Source organism: Hevea brasiliensis, chromosome 17 (genome assembly GCF_030052815.1).
Source record: "Hevea brasiliensis isolate MT/VB/25A 57/8 chromosome 17, ASM3005281v1, whole genome shotgun sequence".
Lineage (NCBI taxonomy): Eukaryota > Viridiplantae > Streptophyta > Magnoliopsida > Malpighiales > Euphorbiaceae > Hevea > Hevea brasiliensis.
In genome coordinates, this window is record NC_079509.1 from 15,940,183 (window position 1) to 15,957,875 (window position 17,693).

At 32.6% G+C, this 17,693-nt stretch overlaps 1 protein-coding gene across 1 annotated transcript; it reads right to left on the reverse strand.

The window, feature by feature from the left end:
* Positions 1-14,790: 14,790 nt before the first annotated feature.
* On the reverse strand, positions 14,791-17,392 carry LOC110667933 (rubber cis-polyprenyltransferase HRT2-like). The gene is made up of 2 exons (XM_021828936.2): positions 17,193-17,392; positions 14,791-15,963 (listed from the first exon to the last, which is right to left on the reverse strand). Exon 2 carries the CDS (start codon positions 15,938-15,940, stop codon positions 15,068-15,070), a length of 873 nt encoding a protein of 290 aa, XP_021684628.2. The 5' UTR covers positions 15,941-15,963; positions 17,193-17,392; the 3' UTR covers positions 14,791-15,067.
* Positions 17,393-17,693: the final 301 nt, after the last annotated feature.

Sequence of the window (17,693 nt, forward strand, 5' to 3'; positions counted from 1 at the left end):
ATCGTATCGTGTGAGGACCTTAGGCTAAGGGTTTTGGCATCCGAAGAAACTGGGAACCCGGATTAAGCTTCTTTTAACTCATTGGTGCCTTGTGTCTATTAGGGAACACCAGACTAAATTTTACCGATCTCTTTCGTGATCGGCTCACCAGCACCTTTCGACAAGCAACATTTGCTCTATTTCATTTGCTAGCCTGAAAACTAATTTTACTCTGACTCTCCCCTTACCCAGTCATCTTCTCGAGCTAGTCTAGTGGTTCAACTTCATAACTTTCTGATTTATCATCCGAACGTTTATATAAAAAAAAAAGCTCTTATGTCAAGATACTGCTACCAACACTTTATCAAACTACCTATACGTTACCTGAAACCAGAACACCTACATTAGGAGATAATAAAAGACCAAGAACAAATAAATAACATGAACTGATACACCAAAAATAAACTCAAGAGGATAACCACCCACGCAGGACCTTCCAACGTAAGACAAACTTTAACGAAAATTACGAGCGTAAAAAGAAAGTAAAGACGAACACCGGATAGGGCAATGGTTCAGACACTCACCTGCAGGAAGTTGAACCTATTGAAATAACTATGGAGTCGCGAATGTTGCAGAGTTGCGTGTTAATGGTCTGAGGACTAATGCTTGCCTTGAAATGACGAACGCCTAGCTAGCATGTAATCGAGCCAGAATGACAATGAATGAGATTGAGCTCAGAAAATAAAAGTGGATATAAAGGTGATAAAAATAGAACTGAAACTTAAGAAAGGGTATCGCAGAGCGATGAACAAACTGAAAATCAAGAGTTCCAGTGTCCAACACTTCTTCAAAGAAAATACTTTAGAAAACTGGTTTCTAAAGTCTTTCTAGCTTAAAAATAGCAGAGTAGCAGAACCGAATCAATTTTCAGAGCCTTTCCACTATAATCACCACGCTTTTTTGTCCTCTCCTTCAACAGTTTTCATGCAGATATTTATAGGGAACGGATGTTCCTAATGAAGGGTCAGGATTTCCTTTGAGGGAAATGGAAGGTTTGAATTTTAAAGGACACGATCTAATGGTTGGAAATTAAAGAGAATCAAAACGAACGACTAAGATCCTTTTCTACATATTTGTCCTTTCTCCTTTCTAATCTGACGGCTCAGAATTTTCTTGTCAAGGGCGATTCGAAGGCTTGGAATAAAAAGCGCCGGTCTTGTCGTCTTGTTCTTTGATCCAAGGGCTCTGGACTTGTCCTTACAAGTAAGATCAACAGTGGAGATTGGGATGTACAGGACTGTCATGACATACTCTGGCACCTGTCAGTAGTGTGGGCGATTCTGCAAATGAGGCGTGCGGTGGAGATCTCGTCTGCAACGCTTTAACTACCTCGGCTCTGATTATGACGACAGTTATTGGAAGTTGTCTTATTCTCTTTGCTTTCCGATCTCCCCTCCCTTTCGATCTTTCTAACACGATCCTCTTCCGATCTCTCATGCCGGGCCTCCCTCTTCCGATCTCTCCTACTCCAGTCTTCTCCTTTATCTGGTTCGGTTCAGTCAAAGCATTTATTCCTTTGATTTCCGACGCGTCCGCTTTGTTTCCTGCTAGCAATAAATGCTCAGACTTTCCCTATATATATACCTTCAACGGGAAGCCCCTCCGCATTTGATTTTCTCCTCTTTCCTTCTCACATTTCCTGTTCTAACCGCTCCGGCAATAATCCCGGCCATGATAGTTGCTTTTGATCTTTTGCCGGCTGTCCATCTTGTTTACCGACTGAAAGTTTATGACCCTGGTGATCGGGAAACTACAATGGCCATGTTTGATGACAATGAGAGAACCGGACTAATTTACCGATCCAGATCGAGAATATCGATCGTATCAATCTCGAGTCGGCCGACCGATATAATCGGCGAACTGACTTCGGGTGAGAAGACTGCTAATTTCCCTCCGATCTTTGGTGACTGCCCTTCGAAGTTTGTTTGGCTTTTCACCACATTGGGTTTCCCGACAGCGGCTCGGTTCCGAGCGATAACATTGATGACGATCTCTCTCATTCTCATGAGAGTCATAGTCCCCCCATCTGAGCTGTACATCTATCCGATGTTGACGGTCGGTCTCCTGATCAAACACATCTTTTGATTCATCCACGAGACTAGGCTTTGACATAGGCCTTCACTAGATAGGATGTACTGCCGATCTCTAGAGATCGCCCAAATGATGTAATCTGACCTTTAATGTAATCCGATCTCTAGAGATCGCCCAAATGATGTAATCTGACCTTTAATGTAATCCGATCTCTTGAGATCGCCCAAATGATGTAATAAAATTTTATTTTGACAATTATCATTTTGTTATTATTACATTGATTATTTTCATATCTCTGATGTGTTTATCCGATCCGGTTCCTAACTGAACAGCCCTTAACCGATCCGCAATTCCAAACATCCGCCTTAATTCACCGATCATTAACTAGCCGATCTCTCTTTATTATGGAATTTCTGGAATATTCGTGAGACGTGTCAGAAAAAGCTGGCAAATCCCGCTAACCGATGTGCTGCTTGGGACACCGTGAGCATTAAATGCTCAGACTAGTATAAATAGGGGGTGAGTCCGCCAGTTGTCCCCTTATGTCATTTTCAGCCTTTCGCGAGCGATTCCAAAATCCTCTCGTTTTTTCAAGTTCTTCCGACACCAATCACACTCCGGTAAGGGTTTTGATCTTTCTTTCAGTTTAAATTTTCTATTTTCTTTGAAAATGAGCGGCGCCGAGGGTCAGAGAGCGGCAAGCCTCCCTTCCGTTCAGATCTCGTGGTCGTCAGATGAGGTAGAGGTAGTCGAAACAAGCGGGCGATCTGAACCCCTTAGGACCTCCATTCCAGCCCGCGATCAAGCAGCACCCTCGAGGCAAACACATTCTTCAGGGAGAGAAAACCTTCCCATGGACGAGCTGCCATCAATCCTTCAAGAAACTGACCTACAGTCGTTCAGCCAAGAGTATAACATTCAGCTCGATTCATACGAGCTCATTAAGTGTCACGGCGATCTTCGAGCCGATCACTTCTTCGAAGAGAATGATATGATCATGGTATACGAAGAGCAGTTAAAAGCCGGGCTGCAGTTCCCTCTTGACGACTTCTTCAAGGAAGTTCTAAAATTTCACCAAGTGTGCATAGCCCAAGTTCACCTGAACTCATGGCGGATCCTAGTAGCCTTCAGAGGCCTTTGCCGAGCCAAAGGACTCAGTCCAATGGCGAAGGTATTCACCGAGCTACATAGGCTAACTCACCGAAAGGACAACGAGTACTGGTTCTTTCAGGCAAAGCCACATTGCGGGCTCTTTACCGATCTGCCCTCCTCCCTGAAGAATTGGAAGAATCGCTTCTTTATTCTGAGGAGCAAAATTCCGAATGGCTTTGAGGGTTTCCCACGTAGCTGGCTGCACCAGGGCCCTTTACTTCCGAAGTGCATCACCCTGAATAGGGAAGAGGGCCTAATGGTGATGGAACTGAAAGATCAGGCGGCCAGACAGAAATTCTCTTGTTTAGATGCAGTGACGGCCGAACTACATCATTGGACTATGCAGCTGGTCACCGGCCAAGAACGCGGGCTTCAGCTCTCTAACCTCGGCTTCGGTACTTTCTATATCTCTGATCTTTGGGCCTTAGCGATCTCACTGACCTTTTCTCTGTGCAGGTATGGTAAGTGGCGAGGCTTCTAAGGAGAGCCGGAAGCAGAAGAGAGAGGTCTCCCGAAAAGTGCGGGAGATGAAGCATTCCGAGCTGCTTCAGACGCCCAGGCATGATCCCGGGGAGATGCAAGGAGGCTCGTCTCAACCCTCGGGACAGCCGATCCCCGACATAGAAGTGGTCCGGTCTCTTCCTCGTCAAGAAGAGTCGCCACCACCCCCTCCAGTTGCTTCGAGTGCGGAAGGGGGTCCTTCCCAACCTACCTTGAGGACCCTCTCCCGCGGCGCTCAAGTACTGATCCATTCCCTAGAGAAGAACCGAACTGTTCGGGAGAATCCGGGTTTGGCTAAGGTTTTAGGGGCCTCCATCTGTCTTCGGGAGGATCGGGATAGGCTAACCCCGAACAATCTCGATGATATCCTGGCCCAAACTATGAGCCTGAGCGTAGAGAGTTTGGTGAACCAACACATTATCCGGGAGAAGGCTCACCGCTTGAGGCAGGAGGTCGAGAAGGTGGGTCAGGAAGCTGCTTCCCTCCGATCTCAACTTTCGTCCGCCCAAAACTACATATCCGAAATTGAGGGGCGGATGAAATTCTACGAGGACAAGCTGGCCGAGCAAGCTCATGTTCTTGAAGAGGTTCGGGTTCTCTGAGTCGCTGAAGTCGCTCGCCTCACTGAGGAACTCAAAGCAAAAGAAGAAGAGGCAGTGACAAGGGAGGCCGGCGCTTATGTAAACGCTCATGGGGATCTCTTGGCCGAGCTCAGGAAGCGTTATCCCGAGGAGGACTTCACCTGGATGGTGGACCTGGCTCCCCAAGACGAAGAGGATAGTGAGGAGGAGGCCGAGGGTGATAGAGGGGGTGAACAAAATGTAGAACAGGCTGGAGGTGATCCTCCAGCCGAATGACTTGTATATATTTCGATTTGAAATGAAATGAAATTCCCTTTTTGTTCAATGAATGGATGGGATCGGAAAGTATCTAAGTTGCATAAGCACTTGATTGTCTGAACATATTACAACAACTAAAAGTGATTATTAATCCAAGTGTAAGAGGTCGGAAAACATTGTAAGCATGAGATCGGCTGAGAACAAAAGCCAAACGGGACTTGATTAAAATTAGAAACTTGATTTGAACACTTAAGATCGGAATCATCATTAAACTGGATTGGAACCTTAACTTTATTAGACGATTATCCCCAAACTTTTAAAAGGGAGATCGGCAATAAGACTGGTGGCATGAAGGCCTAATGTTGGTTCAATTTCGTTTGACAAGAGAGATCGGAAATGTAATTGACTGGCCAAGAGAGACTTGGTAATTGATTTGAGAGATTGGATAGGATTTAAATGATATGGAGACTTAGTACTGATTTGATTCCTTTTGAAGAGAGATCGGAAACGTGATTAACTGGCAAAGAGAGACTTGGTGCTGGGGATCGGTTTCAAAGTTTATTGATTCCGGGGATCGGCCAAAATATGGTGTCGACACCTATCTTAATTGCTAGCTCTATTACTTTTGAAATTATAACTATGCGATTGGCTCCTACTAATATATCCTTCATATTATATAACACAATGGAACCAACCTACTATTCACATTATGCAACACATGCAATTCACTAGGGAAAGTTCTTCTCATACCTCCTTCACCAACTTGACTATCAGAATATCATCATCCCCTACTACCCTTTATAGAAAATTGCTCACCATGGTTAGATAGGGGCCATTAAATCTATAAGTTCCACTTGGACTAACCATGGTAGTGGTACATGTGCGTCCTACCACAATCTCAGACAAGATACTTTGTGCATTCATTCTCCTTGATACAACTACATCTACTGCCCATAGCTTTTCAAACTTCATCCTCAAATTTACTCATATCTCTTAATCCTCCTCTTCGAATTTTATTATCTCTTTGCAATTATTATGCTCTTTTATAAGATATTAGCTACACCTACTCTTTGTTGTACTGTTATCCCATTTGACATATCATGTTGTAATTTATTATCTCTGCTTATACTCTATTCATCTTCCATATTATCATTATCTATCTTGTGCCCCTCATTTCCTACCATGCTTTGCAAGATGCCTCTCATAAATAGATTCTCTTAGAACTAACTCCAGTCTTACCGATAATCATTCCTCTGATCCTTATACTTCCTAGTAACTTGTGAGTAACATCTATACCTGTCCTGTCTTGTCCTATCATCTACTATTATTCTATTACTTATAATCATACTGTTACTCATGTTTTTTTACAAAGTTACCCTATTGGTCACATTGAAAACACCTACCTAACCCTTGATTACAAACTTTAAGACTGCTGTCTCACCATTTTGAATTCTAACATCAAGCCTATGTACCATTGTCCCTCATTCATTTCTCTCATTAGACATATTTGAATCTATTAGGTTGACTTTTATTTAACTTACTACTTACTGGCTTCCCTCTCTGTTTGATTAGATAGTTTAAGTTACCATTACACACCTTCTAGCTACTACTTACTTTGGTTGCATACCTAACCTAACTTTTCTCATACTATTCATAAGCTAAAGGATCTTATCCCATTGCCCCTTTTTCCACCTTGGGGATAGAAAATAGACCAAGTCTAATCCAGATCCTGGAACTTTGAGCTCTATATTCTGGCTCCTAACACTGCACTAACTATGACCTACTCTGAGTTTTGCACTTATGGGTTCTATACCTTAACAAATGTTCTCACTAATGCGGTCCTATTCTAAGCTCTCTATTCTTACTTTTCAATTTATCTCATTTACCTTTCCTACAACAGCATTTTGCCTTCTCTGTATTTTGACTCTATTCTTCCCAATCTTATCCTATTCTGGGCCTTTCAATTTGTTCTTTAGCCAACTCATTTTATCTTACCCAAAACCAAACATTGACTACTTTATTCTTTAGTTCCATTCTCTTTCTTGACCAGACCGCCATGTCAAAAACTTATACCTTTTCATTATCTCTACTATGTCATATACACCTCGGTGTTACTCAAAATTGGTCTTTTGACTACTCTAGCTAGCACTTTCACTAGCATTCAAGTTATCTCTCCTACTATATTTGAACCAACTATTTTGAACTTTCTTTCTACACTTTTTCTATCTACTAATATTCTATGATTTCTTTGCTGACTGACTATCCTTATTCTTGTACTCTTGTCTTGAGCAATAAAAAGTTAAAAAGGTACTCAGGGAATAATAACCAAGCATTCACTGCGTAATCTTTGTTCCTGTCCATTAGATTACATACTACCTTTTATTATCTCGAGGAGGGGATCTGTAGGGATTCTATTTTTCTCTTCTACTCAATTAGCCGAAACTTAAGATGCTGGGTACCCAAACTTGTCTTTTAATTCAAAGACTTTACATCCATCATGATCTAATCACTTATGATTCCTACAGTGGAACTTGTACCCTCTCTAGGATACCTAAGATAACAACTCTCTACCACACTCTACAATCCCATTTGGGATACTATTTTGCAGATCACATCACTAATAGTAACCTTTTGTCTCTTCTAAAAGGATAAGACCATGCTCTACAATATAATTGACTATAAGGGAGGTATTACATCTACCACATCGCCATAACTATGTAAGGTTATCTGCTCTCTTATCATATTGAAACTTCCTAAAATGTCATTTCACAGGCTATGAACATCATTCATAGCATCCGATCTCCTTTAGGGAGCAAAGTCATATTCTATGCCTTGCTGCCACACAAAGGAGATACTATTCTCACTAAACTTTAGGCAAAACATCCATCATAATGCCAAAATTATCCAAGACTGCATACTGGAGACCAAACGATCCCACTCCACAAGTGCTACCTTTACTATGTGACTATTCTGAAACCTCAAATCTTATGGCAACTCCTGATATAACTCTAGCTTATGTAAGGGTGACTAAGTCACTAACTTTGGTTACCACCTAAATGTGATCTCTAATACTCTAGCTCAAGGGTTAAACCCCTATTTAGGAGTTCCAAACTCCTTTACAGAAACAGAACTCTGTTTTGGTATAACTATACCAAAACAAAAGCTAGTTGCAAACATCCATGTAGAGCACATTAGGGATGCACACAGTTCTACACAATAATCCCATATCAGTACTATAGCCTGCAGCTTACAGAATAGACAACGAGAGCATTGCATAGGTTACTGTGATACGTATGAACAAACTGTGTTTCTTTAACCCCTTGCACTTTTATACAACTCATATAAAGAAACATGTATTGATAAAACACTCCACTATCAACCTGCCAAAAATGGCACTCATGCCCTTACTTAGGGCGACTGTATTACCACAACTCAATTGCTTGTACCTATGCCTTTTACTGAGTAGGCACACCACATGGCCCCACACTGACTAATCACATTATTTCTTAGGATACATATCACTTTGGCAGACCTTAGTACGTTTGCTAACTCAACTTTATATTACTGTGAGCCACCAAAACCAAGAAATTGAAAAAACATCACAACACACTACTCAAGGGATAATGTTGAAACTAGAAATAAGAAATTATAAAAGAGACGAAATAAGATCCTATACTCCACATGTGACAACTCTAGGTACACACTTTCTCATGAATCTAGAGCCTAAGCTCTAATACTAACTTTGTCACGATCTAATTCTATGGGTTAGATCGACACTAAGACTTAGGCTAGCATAGAGCCCCCGAAACCCGTAGCAAGCCTTACTGCTCATAGACTTATGACTAGACACAAATTCAAGGTCTAACATGCAAAACAAAACAAAATAAAATATTATAAATCAGTGGGCTAACTCAACCTACTAACTATAAGAACTTATAATTAGGAGAGCCCAGCTCAACCCTGATGCCCAACATATACAAACCATTTAATATCATTAATTTTCATTAATTAATACAACACACACACACACACGTGTCACAGCAGAGTTCTACTAATTAAACAAATAGATAAATAAATAAATAAATAAACACAATAAAACCTACTAACTAAGAAGCACTATAACTTATAGAGAAAAATGTAGGTTAGACTCGAAAAATAAACTTGCTTCTCCTGCAATCTAGGAAAAATATTTGAATAGGAATGTAAGTTCAACTCATAGAGTTTAGATATTGATTATAGATATAATTTCTATAGCTATCTCAAATTAGTACAATCCTACTATGAAATGCACATCTATCACACATAACTGGTAATTCATCTAATATTCACACGAAAAAATAATTTGGAGCTACTCTTGCACCAAGTGTAACACATTAATACATAAATATAGGAGTTGATCGCCTATATTGCTCTCTCAATCCAAATCCTATCAGCAAGCTCAACTCAAGCTGGACTTTCGCTTAAATCCAAATGCGGGGCCAGCAAGATCAACTCAAAGCCATGCCTCATCTTGACTTTTCATATCCATAAGGACTGGGTTCCAGTGAGACTAGCTCAATTTGCAACTACCCGTGCAATCCATATAAACCATATATAAATAACACACTCAGCTTTAAATTATCCTCAGGGCGGTAATCACAAATAAATAATAATAATTAAATATGCAGCGATCAAAATGCCCTTAATATATTAACTATTTGTGTGCATAATTAAATATTTATAAAATACATGAGCATGTTAGATATATAATTAATATTGAAATTACAAAAATAATCAATATCTAACTCACAGATTGGTTAACTCGATTGTAGTTATTTCAGCTAGAAAGAGAAGACAGCTGGCCCGATCACCTATACAGATACACTGGCCTCTATCAATTTACTAATAGAATTAATCAGTTAATTTGATATATAGAAGCAAGAATGAATCCTGAGGTCTTGCTAAAATTTTGGCAGAGTCTCCCTTATAACTGGATATAACCTCTATAAGAAAATTCAGCAAAAAACAATACACAGGGCCTTAGGCCCACAACAACAACATCACATCCCCATCCGGGGCCTAGAAGAACCTAATTTAAATCCAAATCTCCAATTTTCAGCTCGAATCCCTAACTCCTTTATAGTCCAAATAATTATTTTCATTACTTTAAAAATTATAAAAATATTCCTGAATGTCCTCTACCTCATCTTTGTGTTAACTAAATTTATTTTACTTAATTTTACTCAACCAAAAATATTTTATATATTTAACTAGCTAGCTTAATTAAGGTAAAAACTATACAACTTTAATTAGGGACTATTTTTGCAAATTCTATTACTTAGAACGCGTCTGGAATGTCTAAAAACACTAGAAATGAGTGTAAAAATGATCACCTTCTGAGACAACCTGTCAGGTACCCGGCCCCGCCTGAATTCTCGATTCTAAGTGCCGATGAGCTATTGTCGATCTGATTGTACCTAAATGAAACTCATAAATTATTAATAATTATCATATAATTATATTTAATTTACGGGCATAAAAAAGCTCGAAAATATCACTAAATGATCTGGACCGTCCGATAATTGCCATTTTCAAACACTGTCCGATCGGAGCGGGTGGGTCCCATCTCAAAGGTTTTGTTGCTCTGAGTCTATTGGTGATATCAGATCATCAATTTAACTGTCAGATTGTCGGGAAATTTGCCAGAAAGCCACTGCCGTATCCATTTCTCTCTCCTCTCTCCCTTGCCAGATTCGGCCAGAGAGGTTGGAAAAGCAGGCTGGGCTTGAGGGGAGTCCAACGCCAGTCTGAGCTCGCCCATCCGTCATTCAGATCACCGGAAACTTCATCTAGAAGCTTTGTTTCTCCTCTCTCTTTCTCTCTCTCTCTCTCTCTCTCTCTCTCTCTGATTTCCATCACTTCCACCGCCAGTCTTCCCTTCTACTGCCCTTGCCGGCATTGCCTGGTTGTTGGTGTAGCTCGCCAGTCATCAGTTGTGGAGTTGGTAGCCGGAAGAAATCAAAGAAAAGGAGGGAAAAAGAAACGGGAGTAAAGGATGTGGGAGCGTGGCTTGGTTCTTTCGAATTTTGGTTTTCATTTTTTAATCTAGTCAGTTGCAGCGTCCAAATTCATCTAATGGGCATAATGCTCTCCTTTGTATCATTATTGTTTCCTTTCTTTCATTTATAATAACATTATAATAATATTAACTATGGATGAAACTTAAAATTCAATCATAAAAGATATTTAAAATTTAGTTCTTTCCTAATAATAAATTTAAGGAAAAAAAAATTTAAATAGTAATCTTAATATGATACATTTAAAATTTAATTTAATTAAGGCATTACCATAATAATAATAATAATAATTAACAACACAATCAAATTAATAATAAACTAAATTAAATCTTAAAACCAAAATCAACAATAACAAAATAATTGTAGTAAAAACATAATTACTTAATTTCATTCATTCTCTTTAAAAAAATTATACTATGTTTTTTAATAAAAGAAGTAAAAAAATAATATTAAAATAATCAAGGAAATAATTTATTAATTTAGGATTTTTTTTTCAAGGCATTACAATTTTTTTTCCTTGCACAATCTTTATGCTTTTAGATTATTAATATTATTGTTTAGAATAATATTAATATTACTTAATAAAGATTATATTTGAATATATTATATTTCTTTAATATATTAAGAAGATATACAAATTTGATATTTTAAAATGATGAAAATGATCATATGATTTAACCAATATCAAATTATTCTATATCTTTAATCAATATTTATATTATATTGTTATTTTTTATTTTTTATAATGAAATATTCATTAAAAATTTAAGAGATAAAAAGTTTAGTATGCAGAAAAATAATAAAAATAAAATATGAAATAATTAATAATAAATTTAAAATATTATTTCATCTTTATATATTAAAATTAAAAAATATATAAATTAAAAATATTTTATTTTTAAAATTTTTATTTGTCACATGCAATAGAATGGGCAATTTCTTATTTTTAAAATAAATAATTTAATTTTATTAAATTTTCTATATTTTTTATTAATTAATTATTCAATTCATTTAAATTATAATTAAATTGTTAATTTCTTAATTATGTATATATAAGTTACAAATTACTAAATGATTACCTTCTTAGTATAATAATATTATCGTCTTAGTATAATAATAAGTAGCCAATGTTGTTAGAGAACTTATAATGTATTAACATACATTTAGTCTGTATACCTATAATTTTGTTAGCACATACATATAACTTTATTTTTTTTTTTTGCACTACCTTATGCTTTTCTTATTATTAAAATTATTTGTAGAATAATATTAATATTACTAAATAAAAAATATTTGAATATAGTATATTTCTTTGATATATTAAGTGATATAAATAATGTGATATTTTAAAATAATGAAAATGACTATATATATATATATATATATATATTAAAATTTATTTTTTGAAATTTGTGTATTTTATATTATTGTAAAGTGGCAACAATTTTTTTAAAAAATTGTTTTTTTAAAAAAGATCAGATTAATAAAAAAAGTATAGTTACACTTTAAAAAAAATATAAAATAGCATTTTTTTAAAAAATATATAGTAAATATTATTTTTAATTAAAATTATTGTCATATATTTTTATTATTATTAAAATTAACTAATTCAATTTATTATTATTAATTTAATATAATATTTTATTATATTAATTAAAAATATTATGTTTATATAAAATAACATTTTTTTCTATTAAGCTAATATATTTTCTACAAAGTGATTACTCCAAAAAAAAAATACTTTATATATGAGATAAAATATAAAGATTTTATAAAGTTTAAATTGTTTTTTAATTAATAAAGTAATTTTTCTATATTTTAAAACAATAATCATAAAAACTAATTAATTTATTTATAAGAAAAATAAATAAAATATTTTAATTAATTATCAGGGCATCGTGCTTGTTTTATTAATAAAACTAGTATAATACCCATGTTGCTGGGTAATTTATAATTTTTATTTTTAATATAAATTTTAATTATATTTTAAATAATATAAATTATTATTATTAAATAAGTTTTAAATTAAAATTTCTCTCTTATTTAATTTGATTTGAATAAACTTTTATCTATTATAATAATAAATTTTTAATTAATTTATGATATAATTAATTAAAATACTTATTTAATTTTTTATACATATATTAATAGTCGTTTTCATAATTATTTCGTTTAAAATGTAATAAAAATATTTTATTTAAAAAATAATTTAAATTTCATAAAATATTTAAATTTTATCTTATAATTTATATAAATCAATATTTATTTTTTAAATTATAGGAAATACATTAAATTAATAAGAAAATAATATTATTTTAAAATATAAAAATACAATATTTTTCGTTATTAATATAATAAAAAATATTAAATTACTAATAATAAATTGAATTATTTAATTTTAATAATAATAAAAATATATAACATATTTATTAGTTAAAAATGATATTTTATTATATTATTTTTTAAAAAATACTGTATTTAAGTGTAATTTTTTTATTAATTTGATATATTTTTATAAAATAATTATTTGGCCAAAATGTTATCTAATTACATAAATTTATAATATAAAATAAATATATTTCATAAATATTAAAATTTTAAAATATCACCATTTTCTATTAATATAACAAATATTAAAAATATATATCATTTTCAAAATATAGATTCCATAATTTAATACTGTAATTTTAATTTTTTTTAATTATATTTATTTGTGACTAGATTTTCTATGCAATCATATTTACAATTTATCTTTGAAATTCTACTTCTATACAAAAATATAGTTGAAAGATAATTTAAGCATAAAAATATTAATATTTAATTAAAATTTAAAACTAATTATGTTAAAAATTAATGAAAATAAAATATAGATAATCAAAATATTAGTTATAATTACATTCGATATATAATTATAATGAAATAAAATATCAAATATTTAAGAAATATTAAATAAGAAATTTATAAAAAAAAATTAAATAAATATTAATTAAATGTATTTAAATAAATAAAATTTGAGAATAATAATTAATAATTTTGGAAAGAAATAATAAAAAATAATGTAAATAAAAAAAAGATTTAAGAGCATTTAGGTGAAATGAAAATATTTGATAAGAGTAAAGTGATTAATATATATTAAATGTCTTATATGATATACTATATAAACACATGAAGACTATTTAAATAAAAAATTAATTTATAATTAAATATTATTTAATTGAAAAACAGTAATAAAAGTATTTAAATTCAATTTTTATAACAATAAAATGTTTCTTATTTACTTAACCATTTTAATTAAATAGATATAAGTTGACCATAATGATAATAATAATAAGCATTTATTAATTTTAGAAAAGTGAAATAAAAATAATATTAAATTATGAACATAAAAAATAATACATACTAATTACAAATAAATTAAATCTCCATATTTTATTTTTATAATTTTTATGTAGAGTATACTTTTTGTTTCAAATTTTTTAATAAAGATTTTATAATAAAAATAATATAAAATATAATAATAGAATAAAACTATTTATTGAAGATATGAAATAATTTAATGTTGATTAAATTATATGATAGTTGATTATGAGATTATAAATTAATAGTCAATTTTCTTTAAATTAATAGCCATTAATGACTTATTATTATTATTATTATTATTATTATTATTATTAAATTGTTTTTTATTTTAAACTATTATTACTATTATTATTAAAGAGGGTAACATGTGGCGAATAATATTTTTGAACAAATAAATTTGTAAAAAAATATAAATAATTTTTATATATTATATTTAATTACAAAATATCTTAATTTTTAAAAATTAAATTTTAAAGAAAATAATAATTATGGAGGGTAATATTGATGAATAATGTTTTGCATAAATGAATTTATAAAAAAAATATAAATAATTTTTAAATATTACATTTAATTATAAAATATCTTAATTTTTAAAAATTAAACTTTAAAGTAAATAATAATTTAAATCATAAATGTTAAGATAGTATCGTAAATAATAATGATAATTAAAAGAGAAATAAAAAAAATTAAATAATAATTTATATGGAGAGCATTTATGAAAAGTGACATGTAACAAGTTTTTCAAAAAAAATATCACATGCCATCTCTTTGAGAATATCACTCTATTATATATATATATATATATATATATATATATATATATAGATTTTATTAATAAAACAAGAGGGAAAACGGGTACAAGAGCTCATCTCACAGAGGAGAGACCAAACCAAACAAGGAGACTCTGCTAAAACCGAACAGCCTGCTAGCAAAGAGGCTACACCACACCATGATTACTGCTTGCACAAAAAACCAAAATTCAAAAAAGACAAAATACCGGCTTAATTAAGTGTCCGAGTTTATTCCACAAGGATATGCTTAAGCTTAACTATCGCGAATAAGGCAGGATGAGCTAGGAACAGAAACAAATTATTTTAAGTATTCCTTATGTTTCTCCAAGTAAGAATAATGACGTTGGAAGTTAATTACTGACCACACCACGTGTCGAAGACCAATCTCTGGCCACAGTGCATGAGGAGAATACAGTATGCAATTAGTAGTCTGCCAAAGTAAGTAGTTGCTCAGACGGGTCTCCCCAGAAGTTCGAATCAGAACATCAGGATAAGGATTTATGTAGGTGTTTTCCTCAAGGTCTACAAGTTTTATTCCAGAATACGACTCCATGTTCTCAGTTTGAATCACAGTACTGCTTCCAGTTGCATTTGCCTCCTCCAATTCTTGATTGTTACAAAATTCATTGGAGTTCAATTCAGAGGATTCTTCAACAGCATGCACGATCTCATCAGTTGAAGTATAGCATACAGCAAGGAGAAGCACACATTTGGAATTGTTGGCAGTAGCCCTCATAATCTTATCTGCTGCGGTCTTGACTGGCTCACTTAAAAGCTTCAGGTTACCCACAAAACGTACGCAAATATCATATGCATTGATGATACTTTCTTCCATGATCATCCCTTCAATCTTCTCCAGCATTAGATCCATTACGTACTGAACCTCATGAGGTTTCCTTCGAAAATTATCGATGCTAAAGGCATAGATAGTCGCATATTTCACTCCTAACTCATAGCAATAAGTTAGTACGTTCAGAAGAGCTAAAAATCCAGCCTTATGACCACCTCCTTCTGGCAGTTTATGCTTCTTAGCAAACCTCCTGTTTCCATCCAATATGAAGGCAAGATGAGTAGGGATGGGACCCTGGGTTAGGATGCCATATAACCCTTTTCTCATATACTTCCCTAAAAGTTTGAACACACTTGGCCTCTGACCGTTGTATAATTCCATTTTCCTTAAACCGCTGACTTAACCTGTTCATCAGAAAAACGAAAAAAAAAAAAAAAAAATCTCAGTTCCAATAACTAAATTAAGTTGATTATTTTGGAAGTGATACTAAATCAAGTGGTGTATATATATAAAGACTACTTGATATATATATATATATATATATATATATATATATATATATATAAAAGTTTCTTTAACCTTAAAAAGACTACTTGATGCTATTGTGAGTACTTTGACCAATGAGCATTAGCTCAGTGATATTGAAATCGTTTATAAGTTATAAAATCTATAGTTTGAATTTCAACCGAAACCAATTATATTAAAAAAAAGAAGAGAATTTGGTCATGTTGAGAGTTGATCAAAAGTCTATTTATCAACAAATTAAGAATATGCTAATGCATGAAAAATTTTTAACCTGGTTAAGGAAATTGAATATGTCATGGTTTTATTTTATTTTATTTTTTATTATACGCACAAAGAATGGTTTTGATTTAAATTTCTTTTTTATAAGGATGAGACCCCGGGTTAAAATGCCATATAACCCTTTTCTCATAAGCTTCCCAAAAAGTGTAGACACACTTGGCCTCTTACTGGTATATAATTCCATTTCCTTAAACCCACATCACGATGCTTTAATCTGTTCATCAGAAAAAAAAAAAAAAATTCTTAGTTCCAAATATATATATATATATATATATATATATATATATATATATATATATATATATATATATATATATATATATATAAATTTTATTTTTTTAATTCAAAAAAGACTACTAAAAAGTTATTTTAAAATTAATTTATTATTTTTTTTAATTTATAAAAGAGGAGGACATTGATAATAAGAATTAATTGAGTGGCATTAGAGTAGTTTTTAAAATTATAAGGTCTTAAATTTGAATACAATCAAACAAAAAAAATAAAAAAGACTTTGGTCAAAGATGTATTTATCAACAAATTAAGTATGTTGATGCACGGTAGATTTCTAATTTAGCTAAAAAAAATTGAATATTTCTTGGTTTTATTTAAAATTTTTTTTATACGCAAAAAAATAATTTTATTTTAAATTTGTTATGAAGAAGTTATTGGGTATAAGCAATTCTAAACATTACCAAGTACAAATTATGCAATACCGAAATCTTAGAACAAACTAGGATACTAAAAAAAAAAGGGAAATGAAGAGCAAGGGAGGGAACTAATTTACAGCAAACCATGAGATTACTGTCCTTAAAGGTTTATTCGCTATTACCCGAAGCCTGTAGGTGACTCGGTAAATCCTCCAAAATCAAAAGTGGTTTGCAACTTGAGCACTCCAATGAGAAATCTTAATGGACCACAAGAATAAAGAGAAGAGAAGATGATGTGGGGAAATTGTAATCATGTACCTTGAAAGCTTTTCTAAAGAGATTTTTATATTACATAAACCAACAGTTAAGATTAAGTCTCTTTCACAAGAGCTAGCTTTGGAATCTACTGTCAGTGGGTGCTACTTGAAAGCAACCAAAAAGAGATGCAAATTGAGTTTGAAAGGATGGTTCTCTCTCTGTGCAAATGTTTACTGTTGGTATTTTTGTTTCTCTTTTTAATTTTCGCATTCTAATGCACAAAAAATGATATTTTGCTGCAAAGTTTGTTATCTAAAAATGAAGTTTGAAACACACCAAAAACAATTTTGTTGGCCTTCAAATGCAAGGTTTTTGTTTCTCTTTTAAACTTTTGCATTTTAATGCAGAAAAATATGCATTCTAAT

What these genes read in the sequence shown, in the direction of transcription:
- LOC110667933 (XM_021828936.2), bottom strand. Translation starts at nt 15,940, where the DNA reads ATGGAATTATACAACGGTCAGAGGCCAAGTGTGTTCAAACTTTTAGGG.